We start from the raw sequence: 26,172 nt of genomic DNA on the forward strand, positions 1-26,172 counted from the left end.
TGGGGTGAGGAGGGAAAGCGCAGCCTTAGGAGCATGGCTGCATCTGGGACACAGGCCCTGAGGCCAAGCAGGGTCCACAGGGCAGTCCCTGTGGCGGTCCGGCCAGGGGAATTTCTACCTTCAGACTCCGAATGTAGTGTGTTACGGATGAGTGGATGAGTGTGTGAGGTGCGTGAGTGTGCACGTGTGAGTGTGTGCTCCGTATGAGTGGGTGAGTCTGTGGGGACACGCATGCTTTTCAGGAAGCAGCCGTCAAGGCCACACCCTGAGTGCCAAGAAGAGTCCCCTCTGTCCCCAAGTTCATCGGTGCGTGTCAGATACTCCTACAGTGGCGCCCAGGGGGCGGAGGCCCCTTCACAGGCCACAGCTCAGCTAGAAAATCAATCTGATGGGTCTTCTGATGCCTCCTCTCCTTCCTCGAGGAAAGCCAGACCCTGTGGGGTGGCAGAGGCCATGTAAGGAAGAAAGATCATGAAGACGTAGTACCTGTCCTCCAGGAATCCCCAGCCTATCTGGGACAAGAAGACAGTCCCAGGCGAAATCCAGAGGGCTCAGCGATCCAGGAAAGGGGACCACTGAGCTGGGCTGACACTTGGGCGGCATGGGGCATGGGGGCAGACAGAGACGGAGAAAGAGCTCAGGCTGAGGCAGATTTCTCAAAAGCCCATTTATTGGCAGCTAAGCAGTCTCTGGCCTAGGCCTCTGAGGCATTTCTCTGAGGGCTAAGAGGTATACCCATATATGTGAGGTGAAACCGTTCGACTTTATCAAGAACGATAAATAGAGATAGGCACACCCAGAAATGCTAATATACTCCCTGGGCCCAGACCCACCAGTGATCTTAAAGTAACAGTGAATGTCACAGGTTTCCAAGAAAGCTCTCCACTACCGCTCGTCTTTCTAAGGAGGGACACAGGTGGGCCCAGAGCATGGCATCCCCCACAGGCCCAAGACTCCCCCGATGACAGGGAGCCCCACCAGCCTTCCCCAGCCTGAGTGCCAACTCTGTGAGCTCAATGGTCTGGGCTTCCCAGCCACTGACCATGACGGCAAGCAATGTGGTTGGTTCCAGGCTCACGGCCGTGGAGCAGAACTTCCCCAGGGTCTCCCCAAAAAGGGGTATTAATGGTCTTTTGTTCAGAACTGGCCTCAGATAAAATGGAGCCCAGGGAGACACGTCCTTCTTCCCAGCCACATGGTGCTGTCCCAGGCTGCCCCTGAAATCCACTCCAGCTCCCCCCCTCCCTGAGGCTCCATGAGTCCCTGCCCCCCACCCCATCCCAGGCCTGCAGAGCCCTCCACCACCCAGCTCGGCCACTCCTATGAACAACACTGGGCAGCAGCTGGAGCCTCAGAGGAGGCCTCGTGTGTGGGGACAACTGGTTTCCAAGCATTCCTTCTCGCTCCGCCCCACCCCACCAGGGCCCTGGCAGGAGGGTGTGGTCCATTCAAGGCCAGATTCCACCCAAGGCCTTCTCGTGTCCTCTTGGCCCAAGGGGCTTCATGGCAAAGCTAAGCTGGACAGTGCGGCTGGACATGGGCCCATGACCAGCACTCCCTGCCTCCCTGCTTCACTCCCACGAGCATGGGTCCTAAGGGCTGCTGGTGTGCAGGCTCCTGTGCCCATCCCCAGGCTGCAAGGCTACCCCTGCTCCTGGGGGCCTCTCACTTAACTGCTCAGTACTTACCCTAATAACAATACTGGAGTAAGAGCAAATCATTTATCAAACACCTGCTACGTGCCAAGCCCCATTATGGGAGTTCTATATGGACAATCGCTAATACACGCGGCCAGAGACAGCCACAGTTGCCCCCACCTTACAGATTGGAAAACAAGGTTCAGAGATGTTAAGTAACTTGGTTAGGGTCTCACAGCCAACAGTGTTGGACATAGGATTTAAAAATGGTCTGTTGGACCCAAAGTGGACCCCGATGCCCTGATACGCAGCAGTTCCCCCTATGGGTGCCCTAAGACCTTCCTTCCTCTGGCTCCCAAGGGCTGAGCTGATTTTTAAGGAGGGAAAGAGCTAACTGGAACCATTGCACCTTCTGCTAGGCCGGGAAATCACCTTCCAAAGAAATGTAGGGCTGCGCAGAGACCTCTGGAGTCCCCAGGGCCTCAGTTCAGGGGACCCGAGTCATTCGCCTGGCTCCCAACTCCAGCCAGCTGTAGTAGCCTCTAAAAACCACTGGGGTTTCTCTGCTGGTATACATGCTCCAGTCCCACTTTACAGATGAGAAGACTGAGGCCAAGGCTCCAGAGATTAAGGTCCAAAATGACCTAGAAATACCGCAGGTCCACGCCGAGGTAGAGCTCAGGGACCTGCCCAGTGCCTACCTTCATTGTGAAGGTCCCCGCCGGGCTCGGCCCACTCTTGCCTGCGGACCTCCCGGCGGTACACCACGTGCGTCCTCCCGCTGGCCTCCTGCTCCTGCTGCCCCCACTCCAGGGGCTCTATGAAGAAGTCGCTGCTGTCCGTGCGGATGAGGCCCGCCTGAACCAGGCCCCGGCCAGCCGGAGGAGCAAAGGGGGAGAGAGAAGAAGTGTGAATACACCGCACACAACAGGCGAGCATATGGGAACGCACACACACGTGTATGAGTCCCCGGGTACAGACCCCTCCTCGAGGGCGGGGAGGGGCGAGTGGGTGGGAGGACGCCAGCAAGGGGTGGAGGGCATGCCCATTTCCAGCAGAGCGGATCCACTTTTCCTGTGCTGTGGAACCCCATGAGTGTGCAGAATTCCAACCCCAAAGCACCATCCCGAAGAGCTGCCTTTACCTACGGGGCAGACGGCGGCGGGGGAGGGGAGAGTCCTACTGGTAAAGGTTAATTATGCCTCACATGGGTGCTTGCTCCCCCACTCCCATACAAAGGGCTATTATTTCAGATTTAAAGCATGTGTGCGTCTACACCCGGGACAGCCGCTAATGTTCGCCGACAACGAAAGAGCCAGGGTAGGGCACAGGAATGCATGCCCTGTTTTTAATCTAATTTTTCGCCTGCATCAAGATATGCCTGTAAAAATAATCAAGTGTTGGCCTTGGAAATGAAAACATTAAAAATATAACCTTGGCCAAGGCCGGCAAGCGTGTTATTAGCCCCCAATGAAGGCAATAATCACGGGGGCCAACGAGACTTGTAATGTGATGTGTGTGAAGACGTGGGTTGGGTTGCACAAGCTCCCGCCCTCCCCCCACCACCCCTCACCTCCCCCACCCCCCCATCCTCCGTCATCTCCCCCATCCTCCCACCCTCGCCAGCTCTAGAAAGCAGTCAGACAAGCCCACCCACCACAGTACCTGAAAAACATTAGGCAGTTCTAAAGGAATATATATTTGTTGAATTCCTTCACTCATTCAACAACTATCTATTAAGTGCCTGCTGTATATCAGCACCGCTCCAGACACTGGGAATGCAGCTGTGAACACCAGGCAGTGTGAGAAGAAACCATTCTTATCAAACTATCGGACCTTCTCCACTTGAATAGAAGACTCTTTTTAAAGCAGCTGTGACTTTACGCAGCCAAATGCCACCAATATCCCCACCGCAGCCTGTTCTGAGACAACGTCCTCTAAGACCTCCTGCCATCAGTCCTCTTCCAGCCACAGCTACCGCAGCTCCTCGAATTCTGGCATTCCCTGCCCCACGTGGCCACCAGATCTCAGGGCCTCCCACGAGGGACGCAGGCTCTGGAATGATCCGCATGGCAGCAGGCTGGACTGCAAGGCACTGCCATCTGTCTCACCCCTCCTGCCCACAATCATGGACCTTTCAAGATCGCCACGTGTGCCCCAGTCTGAAGCTTCAGTCAATCCGTCAACCACCTCCCTACTCAGGGGAGTTCTTCACTTTTTGGATGCCTCCAGCAACACAGAGCTCCCTTCTTCAAGATGTAACCTGTTCTGTGCAGGGACACTCGTAAGGTTTTACTGAGCTGCAACACACTTCCCTACACTCCACCCTTTGTAAACAGCCTTCTTATCACTGATGGTAACACTATCTGCCACTTTGTTTACATATCTCATTTCAACTTTACAACAGCTTTAGAAGACAGACGCAAATATTAGACCCATTTCACAGATCAGGAAACAGGCTCCATCAGAATGGGTAAGAAACATGCCCAGTCACCCAGTAAGTAAGTGACAGCACAGGCCTCTCCCCAGGGAAGTTAGTGAACCCTTATTTCCCTATCCCGGTTAACTGGGGAGGGCAAAGACCCAAGCCCTGTAATACACAACCTGGGAAAGAAGTTTCAAACCTCTCTGTGACTATCGATCCCACCAAACCCCTGGGGTCAAGGACAGAACTTGCCAGCAATGTTCCTGGTCCATTTTGGGCATTGCGTCTGGCCTTGACAGACCTCAACCTCTGAGACCCTCCTCCTAGAGAGGGGATGGGTGGGCAGGCTCGGCCACGATCAGGGGGTAGACTGGGCAGGTCCCTCCCCCATGGCCTTCGGTTTCCCCATCTGCATCGTGAGATGTTTGGCGGACCATCTCCTGCTCTGCCCTGGCCAGGAAACCAGGCACCACTTGGGGCAGACAGACTGGCAATGGGAACATTCTGGCTCTCTGCCTCCCTGCCAAATAACTCCCGTCTCTCAATTTACGAGATGTTTATATTTCTGAAAAGTGGTGGCTAATTTTAAAGGACTCAAATCAAATCAAATTTCTGTATAAGACATCCAGAAAAGGGGGAACTTAAGTTTCTGGAAAATAAAGGTCGGCCCTATCTGTTTTCACTGGTTCCTTCTTCTCGTGGAAATTGTAACTCCATGGAAACATGCATGAGAAAGGGTCTTCATGCAGCACAGACAGCGACAACACACAGCTGCTTAGAGCCCGCTGAGCCACACACTGGGCAGGCCCTCAGGCCACTTCTCCAAATGGAAACTCTCCAAGGCACAGGCCTGGCCACCAGCAGCCAGGCTCTGGACCCCTTTCCTATGGCTGCTACTGAGAGGCCTTTCTTGGGAGGTGCGTGGCCAAAGGGGACCTGTCTGACATCTCCAATATGGCATCATGACATCATGTCAGCTGCAAAGGTAATGCCTTCTGCTGTGTCTTCATCCAGAGGCCTCAGCCCAGCCTCCCTGCAGGGGAAGCCCCCAGGTCCAGAGGGCAAGTCTGGGGCGCCTGAAGGAGACGGGGTCATGTGGTGTTGGAGGACACAGGCACTGGCTTATCCTTGTCTCCTGCCACAGGTCATAACTGAGCAAGTTCAGCTGGTCATTGGTAGCTGTCTACCATCAGGATGAGGTCCCACATATTTTAGCAGGTAACTGAAGCCATGTTATTTTAGAATTAGACATCTGTGTACATGTGTATACATAAACGTGTTTATTCTGACATTGCACGTATTTGCACATAAACTGTGAGGCAAGGGTACGATAAGGCAACACTTCTCCTAGAAGAGACCCTCAAAGACTGACATATGTGTCCCTGCAGGTGCTGAAGTCTGGGCTGAGACAGGAAAGCACTCCGTCTGTGCAAGGTCAAGTGCAGAGACAGTGAGCAAGGACTTGGCCTGGGGTCCAGGCACTGGTAAGTGGCAGAACTCTGAGAGGACAGCCATACACCCTCTCTCTAGCAAAGTGTAATCCAGAGCCCCCTTGCTGTGCCCTCAGATTCACTAACCTTTGCAGAATGCCCAGGAGGACCTATTTCAAGATGACAGCCCCAATGAAGCCAGGTAAGGGGTAAGCCAGGTCCCCTCCTGCTTTTTCTTCCAAGGTGAGCCTAAGCAGGGCCTCCCCAGAGGATAAAGGAGCAGAGCAGGCCTCCAACCCATCCAACCATCCCACCACCTCCCAAGGAGAGCACATTCTTGGGCCCAAACGTTTTCTGGAAATTCCATTACCAAGGTTTTACTGCCGGCTGTGCTGCCTCAGGTTCTAGGCTTCCAGCAAACCCAGCTTAAAACTCTTCCACTGTAGAAAACGAAAGGAAGCCCAGCAAGTGGAGGCCAGGGGTGATGCACACAGCTGGGGGCAGTAAGAGAACCTGAAATGGCTTCCCTCAGGTCCCCCCACTCCCCGCCCCAACCCAGCAACCTGCTTCTATCCCCGGCCTAGACCACATCACTGGCCAGAACTCAAAAGCCCCCACTGCAGGTGTCTACTTCCTTCCCACCACCGTCCTACTCACCCAACCCCTGCACTCTGGCTCCAGCTGTCACCAAGCATCACCAAGACCTCCAGTGCGTGACCTCACTGCTCCATCACTGTCCATACCTCCACCATTACCACCCGCCCCTGCCACGTCCTCGCGTCCCTTCCTCCCACCTTGGACTTCTCAGTCTAGATGCATAATACTTCTGTGAACACCCATAGCTCTCTCTCCCTGCCTTTCCTTCCTTCCCACTGCCCTGGTTCGACCCACCTAACCACCCTCTCCAGGGCTGCATACCGAGAGAGAAACGCACGCAGTGCCCACTGATCTCACTTGGAATCAGCGGCTGCATTTCCCTGCTACATCTGCATCCCAGCTCTCCCGATGGCTGAGACTCCTACCACGGTCCCCAGCTCTTCTTGTCCTATTTTCAAAGAGAAACAGGCACCATCAGGCAGGCTCTTCCCTACCCTGTCACCACCCTATGAACTTCCTCCAGCTGTGCCCGTCCTCATCTCCGGCTCCCCTCCCTCTCTCCCTCTCCAGAACTTAGCTCCTGAAATTAGCACCCCTCTTTCTGGCATCACCATGCTCATGCTCTCTTGGAACATTCTTGCTGGCATGCGCATGCCCTCAGGGATCCCCTACCTGGGAAACTCCCTCCCCTCACCAGCCCTGGCCGGCTACTGCCAGAGTCTCTGCTCCCCTCCATACCGGACACAGCTGGTGATGTGGCCACTCTGGACAGCACTCTAGCAGCCCCACAAAATACGAAACGGTGACCACAGGACCCCACAATTCCACTCCAACAGATGAATGGATGAACAGAAAAACAAAAGCAAAAAACTGATGCATGCCGAAACACAGATGAATCTCGAACACGTCCTGCTGAGTCAAAGAAGCCAGGCACGACAGGCCACACAGTATACGATTCCATCCATAGGAAACATCCAGAATGGAGAAAAGTCTATAGACAGATACAGACAGAGAAATATGAGCAGTTGCCAAGGGCTGGGGTCATAGATTAGGGGAAGGGGTGGTAAAGGGTGACCACAAAAGGGCACAAGGCTTCTTTCTGGGATAGTAAAAACGGTCTCACACTGAATGTGGCAATAATTACCCAAATCCATGTACATCATAAAAATTCACTGCATTGTACACTTTACATTGGGTAGAACCACACAGTACGGGACCTGTATCTCAAAAAACCTATTAAACAGGATGCACATTTACAGAAATGAGAGACCGCATGCAGGCGTACCACAGGGCCACGCACGCACCGCAAGGCCCCTCAAGGGATGGCACCCCCCGCGTGCCGGCGGACACGCACGCACGCACGCACGCCGAGGACACTCGCACACGAGCCGCGCAGGGCCGCGGAAGCGTGAGTCAGCGCGGCTGGGACCAAGGCCCGAGGAGGCTGCGATCCCGGGTCATTCAAACCTGCTGTGAGAGCTCCAGGCCGCGGGAGCTCTGCTGCCAAGGCCTGGGCCCCGGCCAAGGCGAGTCTGAAAGCTGATTCTTCCTGAGCTGCCGCTCTGGGGACAGGCGAGAGGAAGGAGCCCTCGGAGGCCAGAGCGAGAGCTGAAGGGCTCGTCCTCAGCCGGTGTGCCCGGCCCTGCCTGCCCCACATGCGCAGCCGGAGAACTCCCAGAACAGGCCAGAGTCTCGGAAGAAACACCAGGAAGCCGACCGCCTCCACCAGCTGGAGGTCTTCAGCTGAGCTCAGGACCTCCGCAGGCCCCACACCCTGGGAGGCGCTAGGGGACAAGCTTTCCAGGCCATCTGCAGCCGGGATCCTTCTCGGGGGAGAAGGGCTGTGGTAGGTGTGGTGGGTCAAATGCAAGGAGCCACCCAGCATCCCTGGGCGCTGCCACTCTCACGCCCTATCGTCTTGGACAAGTTGCTCCCACATCCCCGTGTCTCCAGATTATACCAGCACCAATCCTGGGGGCTTGCACTGAGGAACGTGCACAGAGCGGCTAGTAGGGTCCAGGCGCACGGCAAGGACTATGCCGGTGTTCCCACTGGCTGCCAGGATTATCATCCGCCTCATTTACCATGTGCCTGGGAGTCCCTGTGGATCAGGAAGGGAGCAGATGGCTCCAGGAGCTGCATTCTGGAACCATGGGATGGTTAGCCTCAAACTCTGGGTCCCACCGTGACCTGGCTTTACCCCACTCGGATCCCTGTCCACACACGGGAAGAAATCCCAGAGGAAAAAGATACCATGGGTTGAGCATCCTTGAGGGGAAACTTCCTTCCCAAGAAGTGGCTGTACCGGTGCAGGGTAATTTCAAAGATGACAAAGGTCGCACAAGATTGGTGGAGCACACCCAGCTGCTAGAGACCTGTCTCTGGGTGGTGAAATTGCGGCAACTTCCTTCTCTTTAAACTCTGAGGTGTTTTCTGACTTTTCTACAATTGCCCATCTGAAAAGGGAAGTCAGTTCTGCACGGAATGTCGGTCCGCTGCAACGAGCGAGGCATCATTATATGAGAAGCATTTAAAACACAGTTTAAAAAAAGGAAACCAACCCCATGAAGTCCTCCATTTCCCTGCCAGGGGTGTAGAGGCTGCAGCTGGGAGTCAGGCCCTCCCCAAGTCTCAGAGTCCCGTGTAAAAACAAAGGGTTACTGGCAGGATGGACTGAAGTCACGACGTGCCAAGGTCCTTCTGAGGCGTGGCCCACGGCGGGGGGGCAGCCTCTTCCGTTCTGTCCTTCTCTCGGCTGGCCCTCCCGAAACCCCCGACCTGACCCTGACTTTTCTACCAAACACACAGTAGACTTTTCCAGAAGCACACAGCAGTGGGCCGCCCCGCCAGATGCCCATTTGAATCACCAGGGGCATTTGCAGAATTTCCAGCGCTGAGACGACACCCCAAGCCAACGGATCAAATCTCAGCGGGTGCAGCCCAGGCATCGGGAGGTTCTCTGAGCTGCCCAGGTGACTGTCGTGTGCCGCCAGGGCTGGGAACCACTGATCTGGACTCGGGAAGCTTCTGGACAATGGAATGTTTAAGGGATCATGGGCGTTTCACAGAGTATTATCAACTGTAGTCGTCCGACCAGAATCCATTTGCCGTAATGCAGGAAATGGGCAAGACAGAGAGAGAAGGGGAGGAGAATGAAAACGGGCCGTGAACGAGAGGGTGGCTGGGCAGGGGGTGTGGGCAGCCGCATTACTGCATGCCTTGGGTCGTGAGCCTGTCCCTGGGCTGAGCCTGACCAAGGACGGTCCACATGGCATCTATCTGGTCTGAGAACCTAACCAGCTCCTTCCCTCCAGGGGTGACTCCACTGGGAGTGAAGGATAATTCACCAAGTTTGCCCTGAGCTGGGTGAGGGGAGGTACGGTGGGGGGGGGGGGGGGCTGTGATCTGCTGGGTGGCCAGTGGCAAGTCAATGATGTCACAGCTGCCCAAGCTGGGGAGTCCACAGTGAGGAGGGTGAGAAAATTAGTAGCAGGGCCTCTGATGATGACGAAGGTGATGATCGATTCTGTCCTCTGGCACTGTGGACAGCAGTTGCTTAGGCCTTCAAAAGCTTGGTAAATATTCTTAAAGGAACAGTGTCACTTTTTATGACACTGCCCCCACCCCCCCAGCAGTAGAGGTCCTGACCCAGGGACAGGGCAGGGCCTCACAGGTGCAGGTGCTCAGAGTCCCCGTCTACAGCAAACCCCCACCCTGGAGCCCAGCCAGAGTTCAAGGCAGCCCTTGCCAGGCTGGTAGCCACCCTCAATTTCCATTCCCTGTGCCCAGAAGCCATGTGGCTCTGAAGTGTCCCCCCATCACCACCATAGCACACCAAGCTCGGGCTGGGAGCTCTACCTGGCCGCCCCTTGCTTGGCCCTGAGTCCTGGCGGTGGCAGCAGCTTCGGGACAAGGAGACAGGAAGCAGTGGGAGAGCTGTCAGGAGGGAGTGCGGCTGCCGGGCCCTGCCAAGGAGGGCCTCCCTGCACCTAAGGCCCTGCAGTTGGAGCCCCACAGCTCAAAAGCAAGGCAGCTGACCGCAGGGTGGCTCCCGGAAGAGGTGAGCCAGTCCCCCCACAAGAGCTGAGGGCCAGCCCCTCTCAGCTCACTTGTCCTAGCCAGACCTCCCCTGTGGTCCATCTGACAACACCGTGGCCCAGAGGGGCAGCCGACCTGGTTTTTAGCCATGCTCCCTATAACGAGGTCACACATGTAAAATGTTTACCACTGAGACGGATACACAGCAGGGCCGCAGCGGGTGATAAATGAGGGATGCGGCGGTGGCAGGGAAGGCTCCCTACGCAAGGCGGGTAGGCATGGCAGGATGGAAGTAGGAGTGGGCTTAGTCATGGAGAGTCCCGTGAAGGGCCGAGCTCCAGCCACAAGCGGCCCCTGGCCACACATGCCCTCACTGCCCTCCGTGGGGAGGAAGCCCAATTAGCTGGGGCACGTTACTGCCCTTGCTCCTGACCTGTACCTGGCACCATGAACATGTTCTCTAGAATTCTCAGAACTCTGACAGGTCACCAAACCTTGTCTGTGCGAAACCCTGTCAGTTACTAGCAATGCAAGTGCTCACACCCCAGCCATGTGGGCCACTCGCCAGGCACCCGAGTCCTGTTCAGTCTCTGCACTTGCCCTTCGCCTAAACCTCTGTCTGGTATGGTTCCCCCCGTCACTCACTCATTCCTGAGCTGCGTACTGAGCAGGACCCGTTCTAGATGCTGGGGACACAGCCTCCAACCCCTTCCTCACCTCAAGCTCACCTTCTACACGGTGATACAGGTGATCAGTAAAACCATGGCATACCAGATGGAAGGAGCCAGAGCGGGGTGGGGGGGTGCCGGGGGAGGGTACTTAAGCAGAGGAGAGAAGTGGGATCTGAAATTTTCAAGAATGGAGTCAGGAAAGAGGTTACGCAGAAGATGACATTTGAGCAAATGCCTGAGGGAGATGAGGGGAGGAGGAAGACTCCAGAGGAGGGCAGTCAGGGGAGCACTACAGGAGGAGGGGTCCCAGGGGGACGGGGAGGGGGGACCACAGCCCCAGACTACTTGGGTCCCCCCACAGGAGCGTCACGGGAGCGCTGGGCTTGAGCAAGACTGCTCTGGCTGCTGGTGGTGATGGAAGACAGGGGCAGGGATAGAGGCAAGGGCATCGGTTAGGGAGGCCACAACTGTCGCCCCAGAGAGGGGTGGTGTCTGGACCTCCCCGCAACTTGTTTTTCCTGTCAAGTCCTGTTTGTTTCTCTTTGGGAATTATTGGCAACAAAAATCTCCCCTCCCATGGCAGCCACACAGACCCAGTTCCACACCTGGAACCACATCCGCTCACACGTGGGCCTCCATACCTTCGTGGCTGCTGTGAGCTCTGCCAGGACTGCCCCTCCAGCCCAGCTCAGATGTCACCCTGTCATCATTCCCTCCTCCGTGACCCTGGTAGCTCGTGGCCATGCTCTGTCCCCACCCAGGGGATATTCCTCTCTATTGCTCTTTGAAATGTGAGCTTCAGGAGGACAAATACTGAGACACACCAGGGTCCCAACTTTGGGACCAAACCTCCTTCAATAAGCATCCTTCGGGCCAAGCCCCCTTAACAAACTCCCTCGGGCATATGGGCCTTCATGAGGGACCCGCTCCCCATACAATGTCGACATGGCTGAGGGGACAACATGTTTTACCTAGAGTGTCCCCACTAGGGGCGATGAATTATGAGGTGACAAAGCACCAAGCTTTCAACGCACCCAGGCCAGCAGCCTGTCGGGCTACAGAACACAAGGCCTCTTTGGGCTAGAGTTGCTCATTCAGAGTTCGAGCTCCTGCTAGCCTCCAGGAGCAGAATGAACCTCTACTGTAGGGTGGGGTGGGGGGGCGGTGGGAGGGGTTGGGGGGTATGGGCATTTTCTGGACAGATCCAAGTTATAAATATTTGGTCGGCTTAAAAGCAGAGGCTGACAAAAGGCTTCAGACAACCCACTGGGAACAGGGTTTGCATTCAGACCAACTGTGTCCCCACAAACACTCCCACCTTCAAATCAAACATTTTTCTGAAAGGAGCCTGTTCTACCCACCCCTCAGCTGTATTAGGGAAAGCAAAAGAAAAGGAGACTGCAGGCTGTCTGATATTCTCTGACAAGTAAAGTGTGCAAACTAGCAGCCCACTGCCCTCCTGTATTTCGAAAATGGCTGAAACAGTGGCAATACTGACTTAGGGCCAAGAAACACCGAAGGTTCTGTTCGACCTTCAGATCCTGCTAACCAGGCAGGTGACACTGTGTTTTCTTAGTTGGCTTCCCAGTTTTCGGGGAAACAAGGACATGCAGAAGTTCAGCGTCCTGCCCTCGCGGTGGGACCCAGGCCCGAGGACTGCCGGGACGCACCCCAGAAGGCAACCGCCAGGCCCATTGCTTTAGCATTTGGGCTCTAAAGTTGTGGCCATGGCTCGTGCATCTCTGTCCCACACGGGGCTGACGACCTGAATCACTGTCAACATTTACTCGGTCCTTGCCCACTGACTCAGGAGAGGCCAAGAGTGGGATTGTGGGGAAGCACTGGACAGGGAGCCAGGGGTCCTGACAGTTGCTGTGTGACCCTGGGTGAGTCTTTTCCCCTCCCTGAGCCTCAGCTTCCTCGTCTAGAAAACTAAGAGGGGACCAAGAGGCCCTGAAAGCCTCCTTTGGCCACAGCTGTCTGCACTTGGGCCAAAGTCAAGGTCATCTGGGCAAACGATGCTGAGCTGAACTCATCACTGGAGGTTTTCATAACACAAGGATTATTTGTGCTAAGAGGAAACTCGGCTACTAGAGCTGAGGCAGCCTGCAAAGATTACTGTTATTGTTGTGGTCCAGGTCATTGTTGTTGTTTCGCAGGCTCTGAAGGCAGGACAAGGCCCACCTGCTGAAAACAGAATGCCAGGCCTGGCAGATGGCTTGGAAACGTCCCGTGGCACAAATGCCCTGGGTCCCCTCCAAAAGCCCACTCTCCGACCTCTAAGCCACTGAGCATGGGAGGCAGAGGGAAGGCAAGCACAGCCCCCACCACACTCAGCGGCCCGGAGGCTGCCCTCCCACCAGCCCGGAGGCTGCCCTCCCACAAGCCAGCCTGAGGATGCCGGGGAAGGCAAATAAAACCAGCCCCCAGCCCAGCCCTCACTGGCTCTGCTCGGGAGAAGCAGCAGTGAGGTGATGTCTGGCTTTTAGTCCATATCATAAATAAGTTATTAATCCAGGGCAGACAGCACAACCCAGCCGTGGGGAGACTAGGGAGGTGAAATTCTGCAAGACCAGACCACCTTCCAGACAAGAAAACTACCCAGGACCCAGACCCTGCACATCCGCTCAGACAGACAGAGGCCCTGATGGGACAGGGCCTTCTGGGAGGCAGGAAGAGGACTGGAACCGGTGACCAGAGGTCCGGAAACAAACCTGCTGTGGATCCTGCCTCAGTCTCCATATTTATCCCAGGAGATCGATGATCGTGATAAAGCTACCATTTATGATTCTGACACTATGGCGGCATGCTGGATTTCTAATGAATAAAACTACAAGGTAGGACGCCCACTTTACAGATGTGGAAACTGGGGCTCAGAGGGGTCAAGTGACTTGCCCACAGTATGGGAGAATGCCTGCGAAGGTGGCTGCTGTCCTCCCGGCCCTGTTCACACGCCTCTTTGCTGTGAGACTCTGCTGCCCCTGCCCTCCAGAGGCAGCATCCATTCCCCTCCATCGGAAAATCTAGTCTGGCCTGGTGGCTCACCTTGACCCGCAGAACACACCAAAGCCACGTCAGGCAACTTGGCAGACTAGGCCTGGAGAGGCCCTGTAGCTTGTGACCGTGCTGTCCCGGAGTGTCCCCTGACACAGCGTGTAGGAGGCCTGTGGTACCCACTGGGTAGAGGGAGCAGCGCTGCCCGGCCAGCGCTGACACCGATGTGGGAATGAGGTCCGCTCGGGCCTTCCAGGCCAGCCCACCCTCCAGCTGCGAGCAGCCACAGGGGAGCCCGGAGCAAGCAGCAGAAGAAGAGCCCGGCCAACTGGAGCAGTGAGAAAGAACGTGTGGTCACTGTGAGTATGTCCGTTCCAGGCCAGCTTGTCACACAGTCGTGGGTAACTGGTCCAGCCCCTCGGTTTCCCCAGCAACGCCTGGGCTGCCTGCCTCCTGGGATGCGGCCGAGGTCCAGGCAGGGCCACTTCCCAGCTGGCAATCCGAGGTCGGCCTGGTGAGGGGCGTCGTGAGGAGAGCCCTCTCCCTCCCGAGAGACCATGTCCTGCTTTCATTCTGCAGACCTCAGTCCCCACATACTGGGGACACGGGCTTGGGGGACAGCGTGCCCCAGAGGACCGGTATCTCGGCCAGGGGTGCAGGAGGGCAAATGATGGCGCATGTGCCACATCTGTCACTGCCCGCCTGGGACAGATGGACAGTCAGCCACGGAGAGAGTGACAAACGCGCTGTCCCTCCTCATCTCATGGGCTTAGGAGATGCAAACATAAGCTTTATGCCGCCTTGGAGCGAATCTGCCACCTTCTCTCCTGGGGTCAGCTCAGCCGACGGCCACCAAGAACCCACCTCGAGGCAGGCTGGGCACCAGCGTCCTAAGGACACACCAGTGACTAAGCTCAGACCCCACCCTTTGCGAACCCAGTGGGACTGTTCCGGTGAGAAGGCAAACCAGGCCAGGAGCAGGGTGCGGCCTGAGAAAAACTAACAGGCCTGGTGGGGTCAGGAAAGGGATGGGCTCTGGCTGCCCAGCTGAAAGCCCAGAGACCTCTGGGCCAGGGCACGGGGTTGTCAAGCAGACTAATGAGATGCTCTTGACTTTTCTTCTTTCCCACCACCCAGCCCCTCCAACCCAGCAGACTCACCCCGTAAGCTCACACCATTCCACAGCAACAGTGAACAGCGAACAGGTACCATGCTCATAACCCCTTTGCATGCAGGACAACTCGGCTAAGTGACTTCTATTATAATCCCCACTTCATGGACGAGGCCGCAGAGGCACAGAGAGGCTCAGGAATTGTCTAAGGCCACACAGCACGTAAAAGCCGGAGCTGGGATGTCAACCCAGGTGATCCGGTTGCAGGGGCCATGCTCCCATCGCCTCATGAACTGCCCCACTGGCGATCCGAGGCCTCTAGCTAATTGTCCTACTGTGCTGGGCCCACACACCATCTTACCAAATAGAACACCTTGCTTAAGAACCGTTATTGCTAGTTTCTCCTTCAAATACTCAAGGTCTCGCAAAGCCAGACCGCACTCACTTTAAACAGGGCATAGTCCCACCTCCCCTACTATACCTGGCCCTCTCTCCTTCTCCTGTGCCTCCCTGCTCCACGGCCTCCTGGGCTGCGTGAGCCCAGCCTATGCTCCGTGAGACCAGCTTATGCTCCGTGCTGAGATAAATGAAGGTATAAGCCAGTCTCCGGTTCCTAAAAACCGGGTGACTGAGACGGAGGAATCAAGTGGAGGGAAGGGAAAGGCACTGTGGGAGGTAGGAACGGCATGAGCAAAGGTGGGGGGCTGCAGAGCAAGGTGTGAATACATCAGCTCAGCTGGGGTGGGGGTGGGGGTCTGCAGGGCAGAAGCCACTCTCCAGGCTGGGGAGGCACAGGGAGCAAGGAGATGAGGCCAGACCCCTTCCATCCCTCCCAGAGTTGTCAGCACACTGGGGTGAGGGCAGGCGGCCCACAGACCACGATGTACAGAGACAGGCCAGCTGGGTGGCAGGAGGAGGGTCCCTCTGGAACTCTAGGCCTCACATTCCACATCCCCAGGGCAGGGGTGGATGGCAGGGCAGAGAAGGGGGCTTCACAAGGAGCTGCTAGGTCAGCCCACTCCCCAGCCAGCAAGGAGCAGTCCCCGGGGCAAGAACAGGTGCTGACAGGAGCACCAGTGAGCCACAGGCAAATCTCCAGCGTTGCATCAGCATCTTACCCCAGTGTGAACGTAACTCTAGCTTACAAACCTTCTGTGGCTCCCTATGGCCAGAGCGACAAGTCTAAGCTCCAAGGGGAGGCAAAGATTTTCCAGCCCACATTTTCACTGCTCTCCCTCTCCCATGGAGAGCTGGGATGACTCACCATTTCCTGAATCCTGGGAAGACACAAGATTCCCTTCCCTGCAGAATGCCTACAGTTTCTACCTCTCAGCTTTGAGAACTCCTACCGTGGCTTTAAAATGTGGCCCAAATGTCCTCTTCCCTGGGAAGCCCTCCTTGAGCACCTCTCCTTGGCAATGTTCACCTCCAGGCCACCCACCGAGGGCATTCTGCTTTCTTGCATTCCCACAAGGTCAAGTTCAGGACGGCCTCTCTTGTTTCACACTGTCCACGGCACACATCTGCCTTCTCTTTCAGCTGTGGGCTTCTGGGGAGAGAGCCAGGGTCGAGTTTCATCCCTGCACCCCCAGGACCTAGTCAAGGGTTGGGTTCTGGCCAGGGTTCTGGCTTGTCAGCACAGTGCTCCCCTGAGCCTCTCAGTATCCCTGTCCTGGAGGGCATGTGGGGTTATCGCAGATGGGCCGTGAGGCTCACACTTCCACGCCTCGAGCAAGCGCCAATCGGCTGATTGGACAGAGAAGATTGCCAAAGCAGAGGGAAAGCAGGGCTTGGCCGGCACCGGAGACTAGAGATAGCCTCAGACCCGCCCCAGAGAACCCTGCTAATCTATATATTGTTGCAATACAACAGACTCTAACCATATTTACAGTGTTTTCCACTATTTCTAGTAACTATAGTGACGGTAGCAATTACTATAGAGAAGTAAGAAGCATGACTACCAAGAACCACTGAAATAAGCTCCCCTTTTAAGACTCCAGCCTATACTAGAGAAGGCACTTTTTTTTTTCACATTATCTTATTTAATCCTCTGAACAATTCTACAGGTGGTTGCTCCCTGCCCCACCTCCCGACCCCCACTCCTTAAAGATGAGGAGTCTAAGCACAGAGGAATTTAGAAACTCACCCAAGGTCACACAGCTAATCTGGACCCGAGCAAAGAGACCCCACACTTTTCGCCACCCTAGACTGTCTCCCCATAATTACGAACACTGCCTCTCTCAGGCCTTACTGCTGGCCAGCCACATTTTCTAACTGCTTTATTGAAATGTCATTCATATACCAAACAGTTCCCCCATTTAAAGTGCAGAATTTAATGGTATTTCGTGTACGCACCAGTCATGCAATCACCACCGTGGTCTGTTTTGGAACATTTCATCATCACCGCCTAATGAAACCACGAGACCCCGGACCTTGTCACCATCCATCCCCACCCTCCCCCTCCCCCGCTGTAATCCCATTCTACAGACAAGGACTGAGGCTCCAAAGCTGCTGGGGTTTGTACAGCAGGCGAGGGCAAGAAGCAGGGCTGAGACTCACCCTCCCCTCTGCGCTCCTCCTCCCACGGCCTGCCAGGGGTCTGCTCTGTAAGCCATTGAATATGCATGAGCTGCAGAGGGTGGTAAATGGAACCAGATGGTGACAAAGCTTACACGTGCCTTGCTTCCACACCAGGCCGGTGACTCACAGAGTCCTGGAGGCAAAGGAGGGGATGAACAGCACAACCAAGTCCCCGTCGCCCCAGTGCAGGGGCAGCGAGTCCCAGGACCAGAGAGGCAGAGATGGCAGTGGTGGTGGGGGGAGACTTTTGGTCTGGGTTCTAGATGATAGATGGGGTTCCCCACTCTGCTGACCCTATTCCTATACCCCACAATCCCTCCTGGACCCACAAAGAACTGGCTCTGAACCCAGGCCTCCATGTTCCTCCCAGAAATTCAGAGCCATAATCACTAATAGGGGGTCTGTTCTGCACTTGGCCTCCAGCTGGAGGGGTCCTGAGGTGTTGCACAGGCCCTCCCAGCCCAGAGGCCCTCAGAGGCTGGGGGGTCACAGGAGTGTCAGGAGAACCATTGCATTGACTGGTTGGGTTCCCTGAAAAAGGCCCTGGACGGTGGTCCATCAGGTTGCAGCTGCTGCCTGGGTACATTCCCGGGTGGGGACCCTAGGGTCTGACAGCTGCCCCTGGCCCCAGAGGAAACACTCTGCAGATAGAACGTGGCCTCCCCACATCCCTTCTTCCCTTCTGCCAAACTTTCTCAAGCCTGCCCTGGGTCAGTCATTCCCTGTGCTGGCCAGAGGCCCAGCACCTTCTCTCATCTTTATAATGTTTGATCAGTCTTGAGCCAATGCCACCTCTTTCAGGGAGGTTTCCTAGATTCCCTAACCAAAAATCGATCCTTCCGCTGCTGCATCACACAAGAATGTCATTTGTCTGCTTTTATGTCTGGGTCCCCGTTACCCTGCAAACTCATCCAGGGTAGAGGTCCTGGCTTCCTCATTCCTAGGTCCTTCCTGACCCCTCTGCACTGCTGTGCCACACCAGACCCTCCAGAAGAGCAGGTGGGAAGTGAGGGGAAGCACTCACTCCTCAGTTTTAGCAGGAATTAACCACAGCGCACAGAAAGCTCCCAGTTTCCATCCCACGGCACTCTATGGGATGGCGGGAGACGGAAAGGCAGCGATGCCCGCTGCCCCCCACTGCAGGGTCCAGTAGGAAATGAGGGTCAGGCCACCAGTTTAGACATGGTGCGTCTCACCAGAGCAGCTAAGATCCAAATGGCTGCAGCCTGTCCACACAAAGAGGTCTTTGTTCAAGACCTTCACACACTTGGAAGTTTTGCTTGGCCATGAGGGTCAAGGTCAGGGCTGGAGTCTTCCCTCCCTGTACCTCCAAAGCAGCCCCAGCCAGCACAAAGCAGATCCTAGGACCAGCTAGGGAGGGAGGTGTCAACTATAGGTTTAGAGAGGTCTGGCTTCAAACTCCTTCGGCAAGGCCTGCCCTGTGTCACAAAGCGCCAATGTTGAAGCTGGAAGGGGCTCTGAGCCCTCCCATTCTAGCCTCGAGATGTACCCAAGAGGCAAGTGGAGCCCAGAAAAGGAAGGCAGCTTGCTCAGGGACACACAGCCTGTGCCTCCAATTCCCAGAAACTAGGCTGCCCCTCCCCCACTGCAAGCCCTCTCTCCTATCCTGCCTTCCTTCAAGGTCGGGCCAAAGCCCACCTTCCCACTGTATCTCCTGGCAACCCCTCCCCGGATCCATCCAGCGCCGTCACTTGCTCTTCCCTCTACCCAGAACACCAACCCCCCCCCCCACCCTCCTCTGGCCCCAGCAAACTTCTACTCATCCTTCAAGACCCAGTTCCAATATCACCTTCTCCAGCACCAAAGACAACAGTCACTCCCACCAACCGAGTACCATCCCCTCCGGGCTCCGGAAAACTAACAAGAGAATGCTGAAACCATAGAGGGGTTTCTCCTGCTTGGCACCCAAGTTCCATGAGGGCAGGGATGGGACTCTCTGCAAAGCAGGGTGATGACAATGTCCACATACACACCACACGTGACTGAAGGGCTCTATCAACTCTTCGGTCCTGTGTGAACAGAAGCTTGTCTGCATTATCGTCAGCTCTCCCCGCTGAGGCTCAGTTTCCTCCGCTACATAACGAGCAAAGTTAACAAATGCGGGGATCCAGTCTGGGCTGGGCCTGGGCTGCAGGAAGGACTCCAGGCTGCTACTATTCTATGTGTCTCTATGTGTGCATAGAGACATTCTATGTGTGCATAATTTTTTGGAAGGAATGACTTCGGGACGTGCAATGCCAAGGAGGATGGAATTGAGAGCCAAAGATCACATATTGCAGAGTTAAATCTTATCAGAGATGCTGCCCGGTGGCCTTGGCATCCAAAGGTAGCTCAGCTGGGTCACTGCAAAGAGCACCTTGCTCTCAGGGGACACAAGGTAGCTTTCTGGAATGGGCTGGAAACACGGAAATTCCTGCCCTGGGGAGGACTCTGTGCTGGGCTGTGGCCGGGGACTGGCTAAGGAGACAGCCAACAGCAGAAGCCGTGTCCCGGTCGCAAGCAAAGACCATGGACAGTTACTCAGGGACAGTGTTAATCACCCACTGACACCTCTGTCGGGCCCAGAGTACTTTAACAAGGGTAGCGAAAGAAGTGGGAGACACAGCACAGTCCTGAGATGGCCGGCAGCCTCTGCAGCCGAGAGCTGTAGGGGTTCATGCAATGCAGTCAAGCCGCTGGTCTGCTCTAGCACGTTCCGTCTCTCCGTTTGCAAAGACACTGCGTCCCTGGGCAACCACAAGCATCCCTTTGGATTTTCAAGCCAAACCGTGGCCACAGCACAGCTCTGGCCAACGGGCTTCTGCTGCATAAACCTGCTGGTCCGGGGTGGGTGGCAGCCAAGGCTCGCCCAGGACAAGGCCTCAGCCTTCTGCAGTGTGCTCACAACTGGGCTTCTCAAAGTCGGTCTCATAGAACACTTGCATGCAAGGTGATTCCAGCATACGCTCAACCTTGAGAGCCAACCGCTGCCCAGACCATGCCTCTCCGGCGGTGGGTGGGGAGGGCGCCATCACCTCCAATGTGGACAAAAACTCATTCTTTGGAAGGCAAAAAATGTATTCTTTTTATATATATATATATATGAAGCACAGATACACATACAATTTACAAACAGATGTGCAGTCCATCTGTGATCTTAAAATTTCAAGAGGGGAGTTGGAGAAAAAAGTGGCTAAAAAGACACTTGAAGGGGGCTGATAATGAAAAAGAAAGATCGAGACGCACCAGCCCAAACACAGGTCATGTGACAATCAGCAGGATGACACTTCACAAGGGAAGGGGAGTGAGGGGTGCTCCCAGCCCTGCTAGGGAGGAAACACCCCCTTTCCCATCCCCCCAAATCTGACTCATCTTTCACTTCAAGTGAAAGGGCAAAGCAAGGGGGACCTTTCCTGGGACACATCAGCTCCTACCTGACAACGCAGAGGCCACAGAAAGAACCTCCACCAGGGCCCTGGGCCCGCCACACAGGCTCACGATGGCCTGACCCCCGGGGGATGGACTTGAACCTCAGCACGAGTCAAGCCTCAGACAGGAACCACCCGTGGCTTTCTGGTTTGCCATAGTGAGCCAACTAGCAGGGCCTTCCAAGCTTGGGAGGAGGGAAGAGGTCCTGAGAAAGGGAGCTCCCAGAGCAGGGCCCTGGGAAAGAGCAGACAGACTTTAGGACCAAAGGACATCAGGGGATGAGTGAGGACCGAACAGTAAGAATCCTAACAGCCGCTACTTCTGCCAGAGCCTTGACCCCATGCCGGGTATGTGCTGACCCCCAACCCCATGCTGCCCGGTAAGGGAGGTCCCATCATCATCGCTACCACGTCCGCTCTGTGAAGGTAAGGACCACATGTGCCCAGGCCCTGACATACCCCCCAGAGCCTGAACGGTGCTGGGCACAAGGGACACACACGGTAAATATGTGCATTATGAATAAATCCTCACTTCACACATAAGGGAAAGGAGCGCAGAGAAGGTGAGTGGCCCAGCCAGGACTCAATCCCAGCCAAGCCTGCCTTCCTCACCCTTGCACGTGTCTGGGCTAGGCAAGCTGGCATCCCGTGTGTCCACGGACCATGACGGAATGACCAAGACACCCTCCACACCAGGCCTTGCACACCCACTAGAGCGGCAACCTGGCGGCCAGCGGGGCAAATGCAGAGCTCTCTGAAGGCAGGGAAGCCCGGGACATGGCCCAAACCATACACTGTGCCCATAGGAGTCCCAAACACAGAGGAGCCAAGGAGGAAACGGTGTCAGACAGGCTCAGATGGCCTGGAGTCAGGGGCAAAAAGCGGCTTGATGAAAGGTTTGTCCTTACCAATCCATCGCAGTTGCTGATGGCGACAGCAGCCCCAGGCATGCCCACGACATCCCCAGTGTAGACACACTCCCGCCGCAGGGGCTGTCGGAAGAGCTCCCGAAAATCCTCCTGCCACTCCACCGAGGCTCCGGGCACCACCAGCCGTCGGTTGGGCCGCAGGCGCAGATGCAGTTCCTCCCCAAAAACCGTAACATTGAAGTAGAGGGAGGGGCGCCCCACCCGGCCAGGCTGCAGGGTGGCTCCTTCTGGGCGCGGGAGGCTGCGGGCCACCCGGAGGGGACCCGAGTGTGACTGCGGTGCAGGGGGCCCCTCCGCTATGGTGCTCCCTGCGGAGGCTGCTGCCGGTCCAGACAGCACGTGGGAGAGGAAGCGTCCCCGAAAATCTGTGCTGCATGGCACTGTCACACCATAGTCACGGAGCTTTCCAGAGAGACGCAATTCTGCTGGAACAAACAGAGTTATAGAAACGTAGTCTGTGCAAAGGTAAAGGGAGACTGGCAATCCCACTGCAACCCTGAGCGTCACCTTGGAGGGACCCCTTAGTCCAAGTTCATCCAAGACTCATCCAGGGCTTCCTGAGCCTCTGGATCTCTGCACTTGGACTCAACGGCATTCAAGTACTCTGTGGACTTAACTTGCTCCTGTAGTCCCCAAGGCCCTGTTAAACTTAACAGAAGAAAAGAATGATGCCAGAGTCCTGTCTGTCACTCTAGCAACGAGCCTTCCAATTTGGGGCACTGCCGAGGAATGGTCTGAGATTCCCCGAAAGCCCCCAGGGCAAAGTGAGGGATGGCAGGATCTGCCCCAACTCCCCCCACCCCCTGTGCTGAAGTCACCGGCCCAGCCTGGGGTAGGCCCCTCCTCCTCGCCAAGCTCTCTGAACACAGCTGGCAAAACAAACACACCTAGAAACCCAGGGGATCCTGGGCACGTGTCAGGGGGAAAGGAGGAGCTGGAGAGGAGAGGGAGGGAATACAGGTTCTATATTTTTCCAAGTTTAGAAAGAAAAATTTTTAAAGTCAACAGAGGCTGCTAAGATTTCTACATGGCCCAGCACCAAGCCCGGTAAATATAGATCTTCAAAAATAAAAGGAGACGCACGGGGTGACCTGCCCACTCGGACTGAATTAAGTGTGAGGTCATGGCCCCATGCTCTAGGCTGCATGCCAGCAGCGAGGTCCTCGAACAGCTCTCCCCGAGCCCAGCCAGGCCCAGCAGGAATGACAGCTCGCTGGCTTCCAGGCTTGGTGATTCAGGACTGGAGTTTGGAAGGATTTTCATTTCCACATGGCTCTATCTCTTGCCTCCCTGGGCCCCTTCACACTACTGATGAAGCCTAGAAAGCGAGGTCTCCTGAAACCTCCCATGCCTAAGGCACTTCCAGTGGGGGAAGTCTCTTCTGGTTTTACCCATTACCCCCAAGATTTCTGCTAGAGAGAATCCACTTCAGTACACAGACAGAGCTCACAGACAAGCAGGGAGCCTATCTGGAAATGACCAGAGCCCCTTCTCCACGCTCAGAGCCACAGCAGGTGAGTGTGCAGGGTGTCTGCTCTGTGTGTGAGAAGGAGGGTGTCTGCACAGAGCCCAAGAATGCTGGAGGAGAGGGCTGGGCGTGTGTTTCCAAGCAGGAGTGTAAGTGCCAGGTGCTCCCTGGTGGGTGGGGCTACCACCTGCCAGCCTAATTCCATAAGGATGAGACAGACACACGCACACAAGTTGGAGAGGGAGAAGACACTAAAAGTGAAAGACACACAGGACAGATACAGACCGATTGTGTGTGTGTGTGTGTGTGTGTGTGTGTGTGTGTGTGAGAGAGAGAGAGAGAGAGAGAGAGAGAATATGAAAACTAGAGAAATACAGTGCGAAATACAGAGACAAAGACCAATATACACCCCCGAAGAAGAGACTCCAAATTCCCAAAACCTCTCCCAGGGTCTCTCTCTACCTCTTGTGCCAAAAAAGAAGAGCAATCGCGGGTCAGCGCTGGGGACCTAGGGGAAGAAATGAGCTCAAGCCCCGGGCGCGCACCGCCTCCCACTCCCACTCGCTCGAATGCTGCCGGGCTCCTCCGGCCCCCAGGGACCAGCCCGACTCTCGGGCACTGGGCCCCTCGCGCCCCCCGCGCGCCCGACCTGCACGCACCTGGGGTCCGGCTGCCCGCGGCGGCGCAGAGCGCATAGTGCAGGGGCAGCAGGCAGGACAGCAGCGCGCGGAGCCGAGCCATGTGGCCGCGCGCAGAAGCAGCGGGCCGGAGGGCGCCCGAGCCCCCAGCTCCCGGCTGCCGGCAAGGCTGGAGCGCGCCCCGGACTGCCGAGCGCGGGCCAGCCAGCCGCCGCCTGCTCCGCCGCCGCCGCCGCCGCCGGCCCGCTCCCGGCCCCCCGCGCCACCGCCTGGACCGCTGGCTCCGCGCGCCCGAGGCTGCCGGCAGGAGAGCGGAGCGGCCGACGCGCCAGCGCCCGCCGTGCCAAACTGCCGCGAGCCGCTCGGTCTGCCCGCGCGGTGACGCTCCGGGACGCGGCAGGAGCCGGCCAAGGGGGCGGCGGGGCGGGCCGGGCCGGGCCGGGGGTGGGCACGCTGGCGGGGCGGGGCGGGGCCGGGCGCGGGTCGGACTGGGGGCGCCGCGCGGCCGGGGCGGAGCGCGGGGCCGGAGAGAGCAGCGGCGTGCGGCCCAGCCGGATCGGAAGTGCCACGCGGAGCCAGGCGCCTGGGCTCCCCCCAGAGTAGCCGCTTTCCTTGTCCCCTCGGCTCCCCTAACTTGACCGCAGGGCCCACTCTCCAGAGCCACAGGGTCGAAGGGATGTCCAACTAGGTTTGGACATCGTCCCTAAGAGAGGGTGTCTCCTTTCTCTCTTCATGACCTCGACGCCCAACACTAACCTTTGACCTCTTGGATCTACCCATTTCGCAGACAGCAGCTCTCTGTGCCCACAGTTGCAGTGAGCAGCTTGTGTCCTAGTCAAGAAACGGGGCTGAACAAGGGGAAGAAAGAGAGAGAGCCCGGGCTTTATGCTCAGACGGCCCTGATAGAAATCCCAGCACTGAGCCTCCCTTGGAGTGTGAACGGTAGTACATAGTAGGTGTTCAATAAAATATCCTCCACTTCCGGCACCAGTAACCCCCTCCACAGGCCGAGGTGGGCAAAACCAAGAGTCACGGATGAGAATGGATTGCTGGTTTTGCAGTGTCAGGGCAAATAGCCCAGAGGCTGCTTCACTGTATAAAGGTGTTCCTAACAGTTTGCGAATAAACCGTATTTCAAGCAAGCCAGAGGTGGGAATTGGAGAAAGGAGTTGTGTGTGTGTGTGTGCGCGCGTGTGTGTGTGTTTAAGGAACTGTGGAATAAAGAATCTTTGTATAAAGAGTATAAAGACCCCTAATCTTTCCACTTTTGATGCCAGACATTTTGTTGTGGGGCCTTCTTGAAAGGAGACCAGCTTGTGGGTGGAAATTCCCTAACCAGACTTCTCTTGGGAAACTCTGGATCCCCTGAGAGAGAGGCCTTGGCTTCCTGCACTCTTCTGCCTATGAGGATGTGAGGCCTTCCGGTCTGCACCCTTGCTAGGTTCCAAATAGGCTCCTGCCCTGTGGGCAGAGAGCTGGATTCCTCCTCCCTGTGGCTCCAGGCCTTGGCCCAGGGCCTCCTGAGAGGAAGTGCTTCTAGAGCGAGGAGGCTTTGGAGGGGCAGCGCATTCATGAAGGCAGGTTCAGAGAGCTGAAGCAGTGTCCCAGGTCACACAGCACGTCTGCCACAGAGCTGGGATCAGAATCCAGAGTCTGGTGCTGAGCCGGAAAAAGAGACAAGACCGGGGGTCAGTAGACTACCCTAGGTTGAGCTTTGCCAAGTATAGTCTGTGTGACCAAGGGCAAGTCTCTTTCTTTTTGGGCTGCAGTACCTCATCTGTCAAAGGGAAGAAACCAGGAGGCTCACAGGGCTCGCAGGCGAACTCTGAGGTCCTGTGAAAATGCAGAGCGTGTTCTGTTCCAAGCAACACCAAGACCATCCAGTTATTTGAAAATGGCACCACCAAACTGATCTATATGAAGTTCAGGCAAAAGAGAGTTCCTTTTTCTCCTCTTTCTGGTTCTTTAAGAGCTGTGAAGTTAAGAGCCAGACTGTGGTTTTGTGTGTGAGGGCAGATGGAGCAAGAATGTGAGGGGTTTGTGTGTGTGTGTGTGTGTGTGTGTGTGTCAGTGGGAACTTGGAGGAGAGGCTGTGAGATGATCAGGCTGGAATTGTCTCCATCTGGCCCTCCACAATTCCACTAAATGACCTCAGGATAAAATGACCTCCCTTCTCGGGGTCTCAGTTTTCCCAGCTGAAGAGTGGGGGCCTTGTGGAGATGGAAA

At 56.1% G+C, this 26,172-nt stretch overlaps 1 protein-coding gene across 2 annotated transcripts in view; it reads right to left on the bottom strand.

Annotated features, from left to right (window-relative positions):
• The window catches only part of ADAMTS14 (ADAM metallopeptidase with thrombospondin type 1 motif 14), a gene marked incomplete at its 5' end in the record, with an annotated part of 72,813 nt that extends 48,764 nt beyond the window's left edge, over positions 1-24,049 (bottom strand). For both annotated transcript variants that reach the window (XM_080822468.1, XM_080822467.1), the window contains 3 exons: positions 2,339-2,495; positions 21,820-22,262; positions 23,968-24,049. In XM_080822468.1, coding sequence (XP_080678594.1) covers positions 2,339-2,495; positions 21,820-22,262; positions 23,968-24,049 — 682 coding nt within the window. The remainder of the gene's footprint in view (positions 1-2,338; positions 2,496-21,819; positions 22,263-23,967) is intronic.
• Positions 24,050-26,172: the final 2,123 nt, after the last annotated feature.

The sequence above is a fragment of the Martes martes genome (assembly GCF_963455335.1).
Source record: "Martes martes genome assembly, chromosome: 14".
Taxonomy (NCBI): domain Eukaryota; kingdom Metazoa; phylum Chordata; class Mammalia; order Carnivora; family Mustelidae; genus Martes; species Martes martes.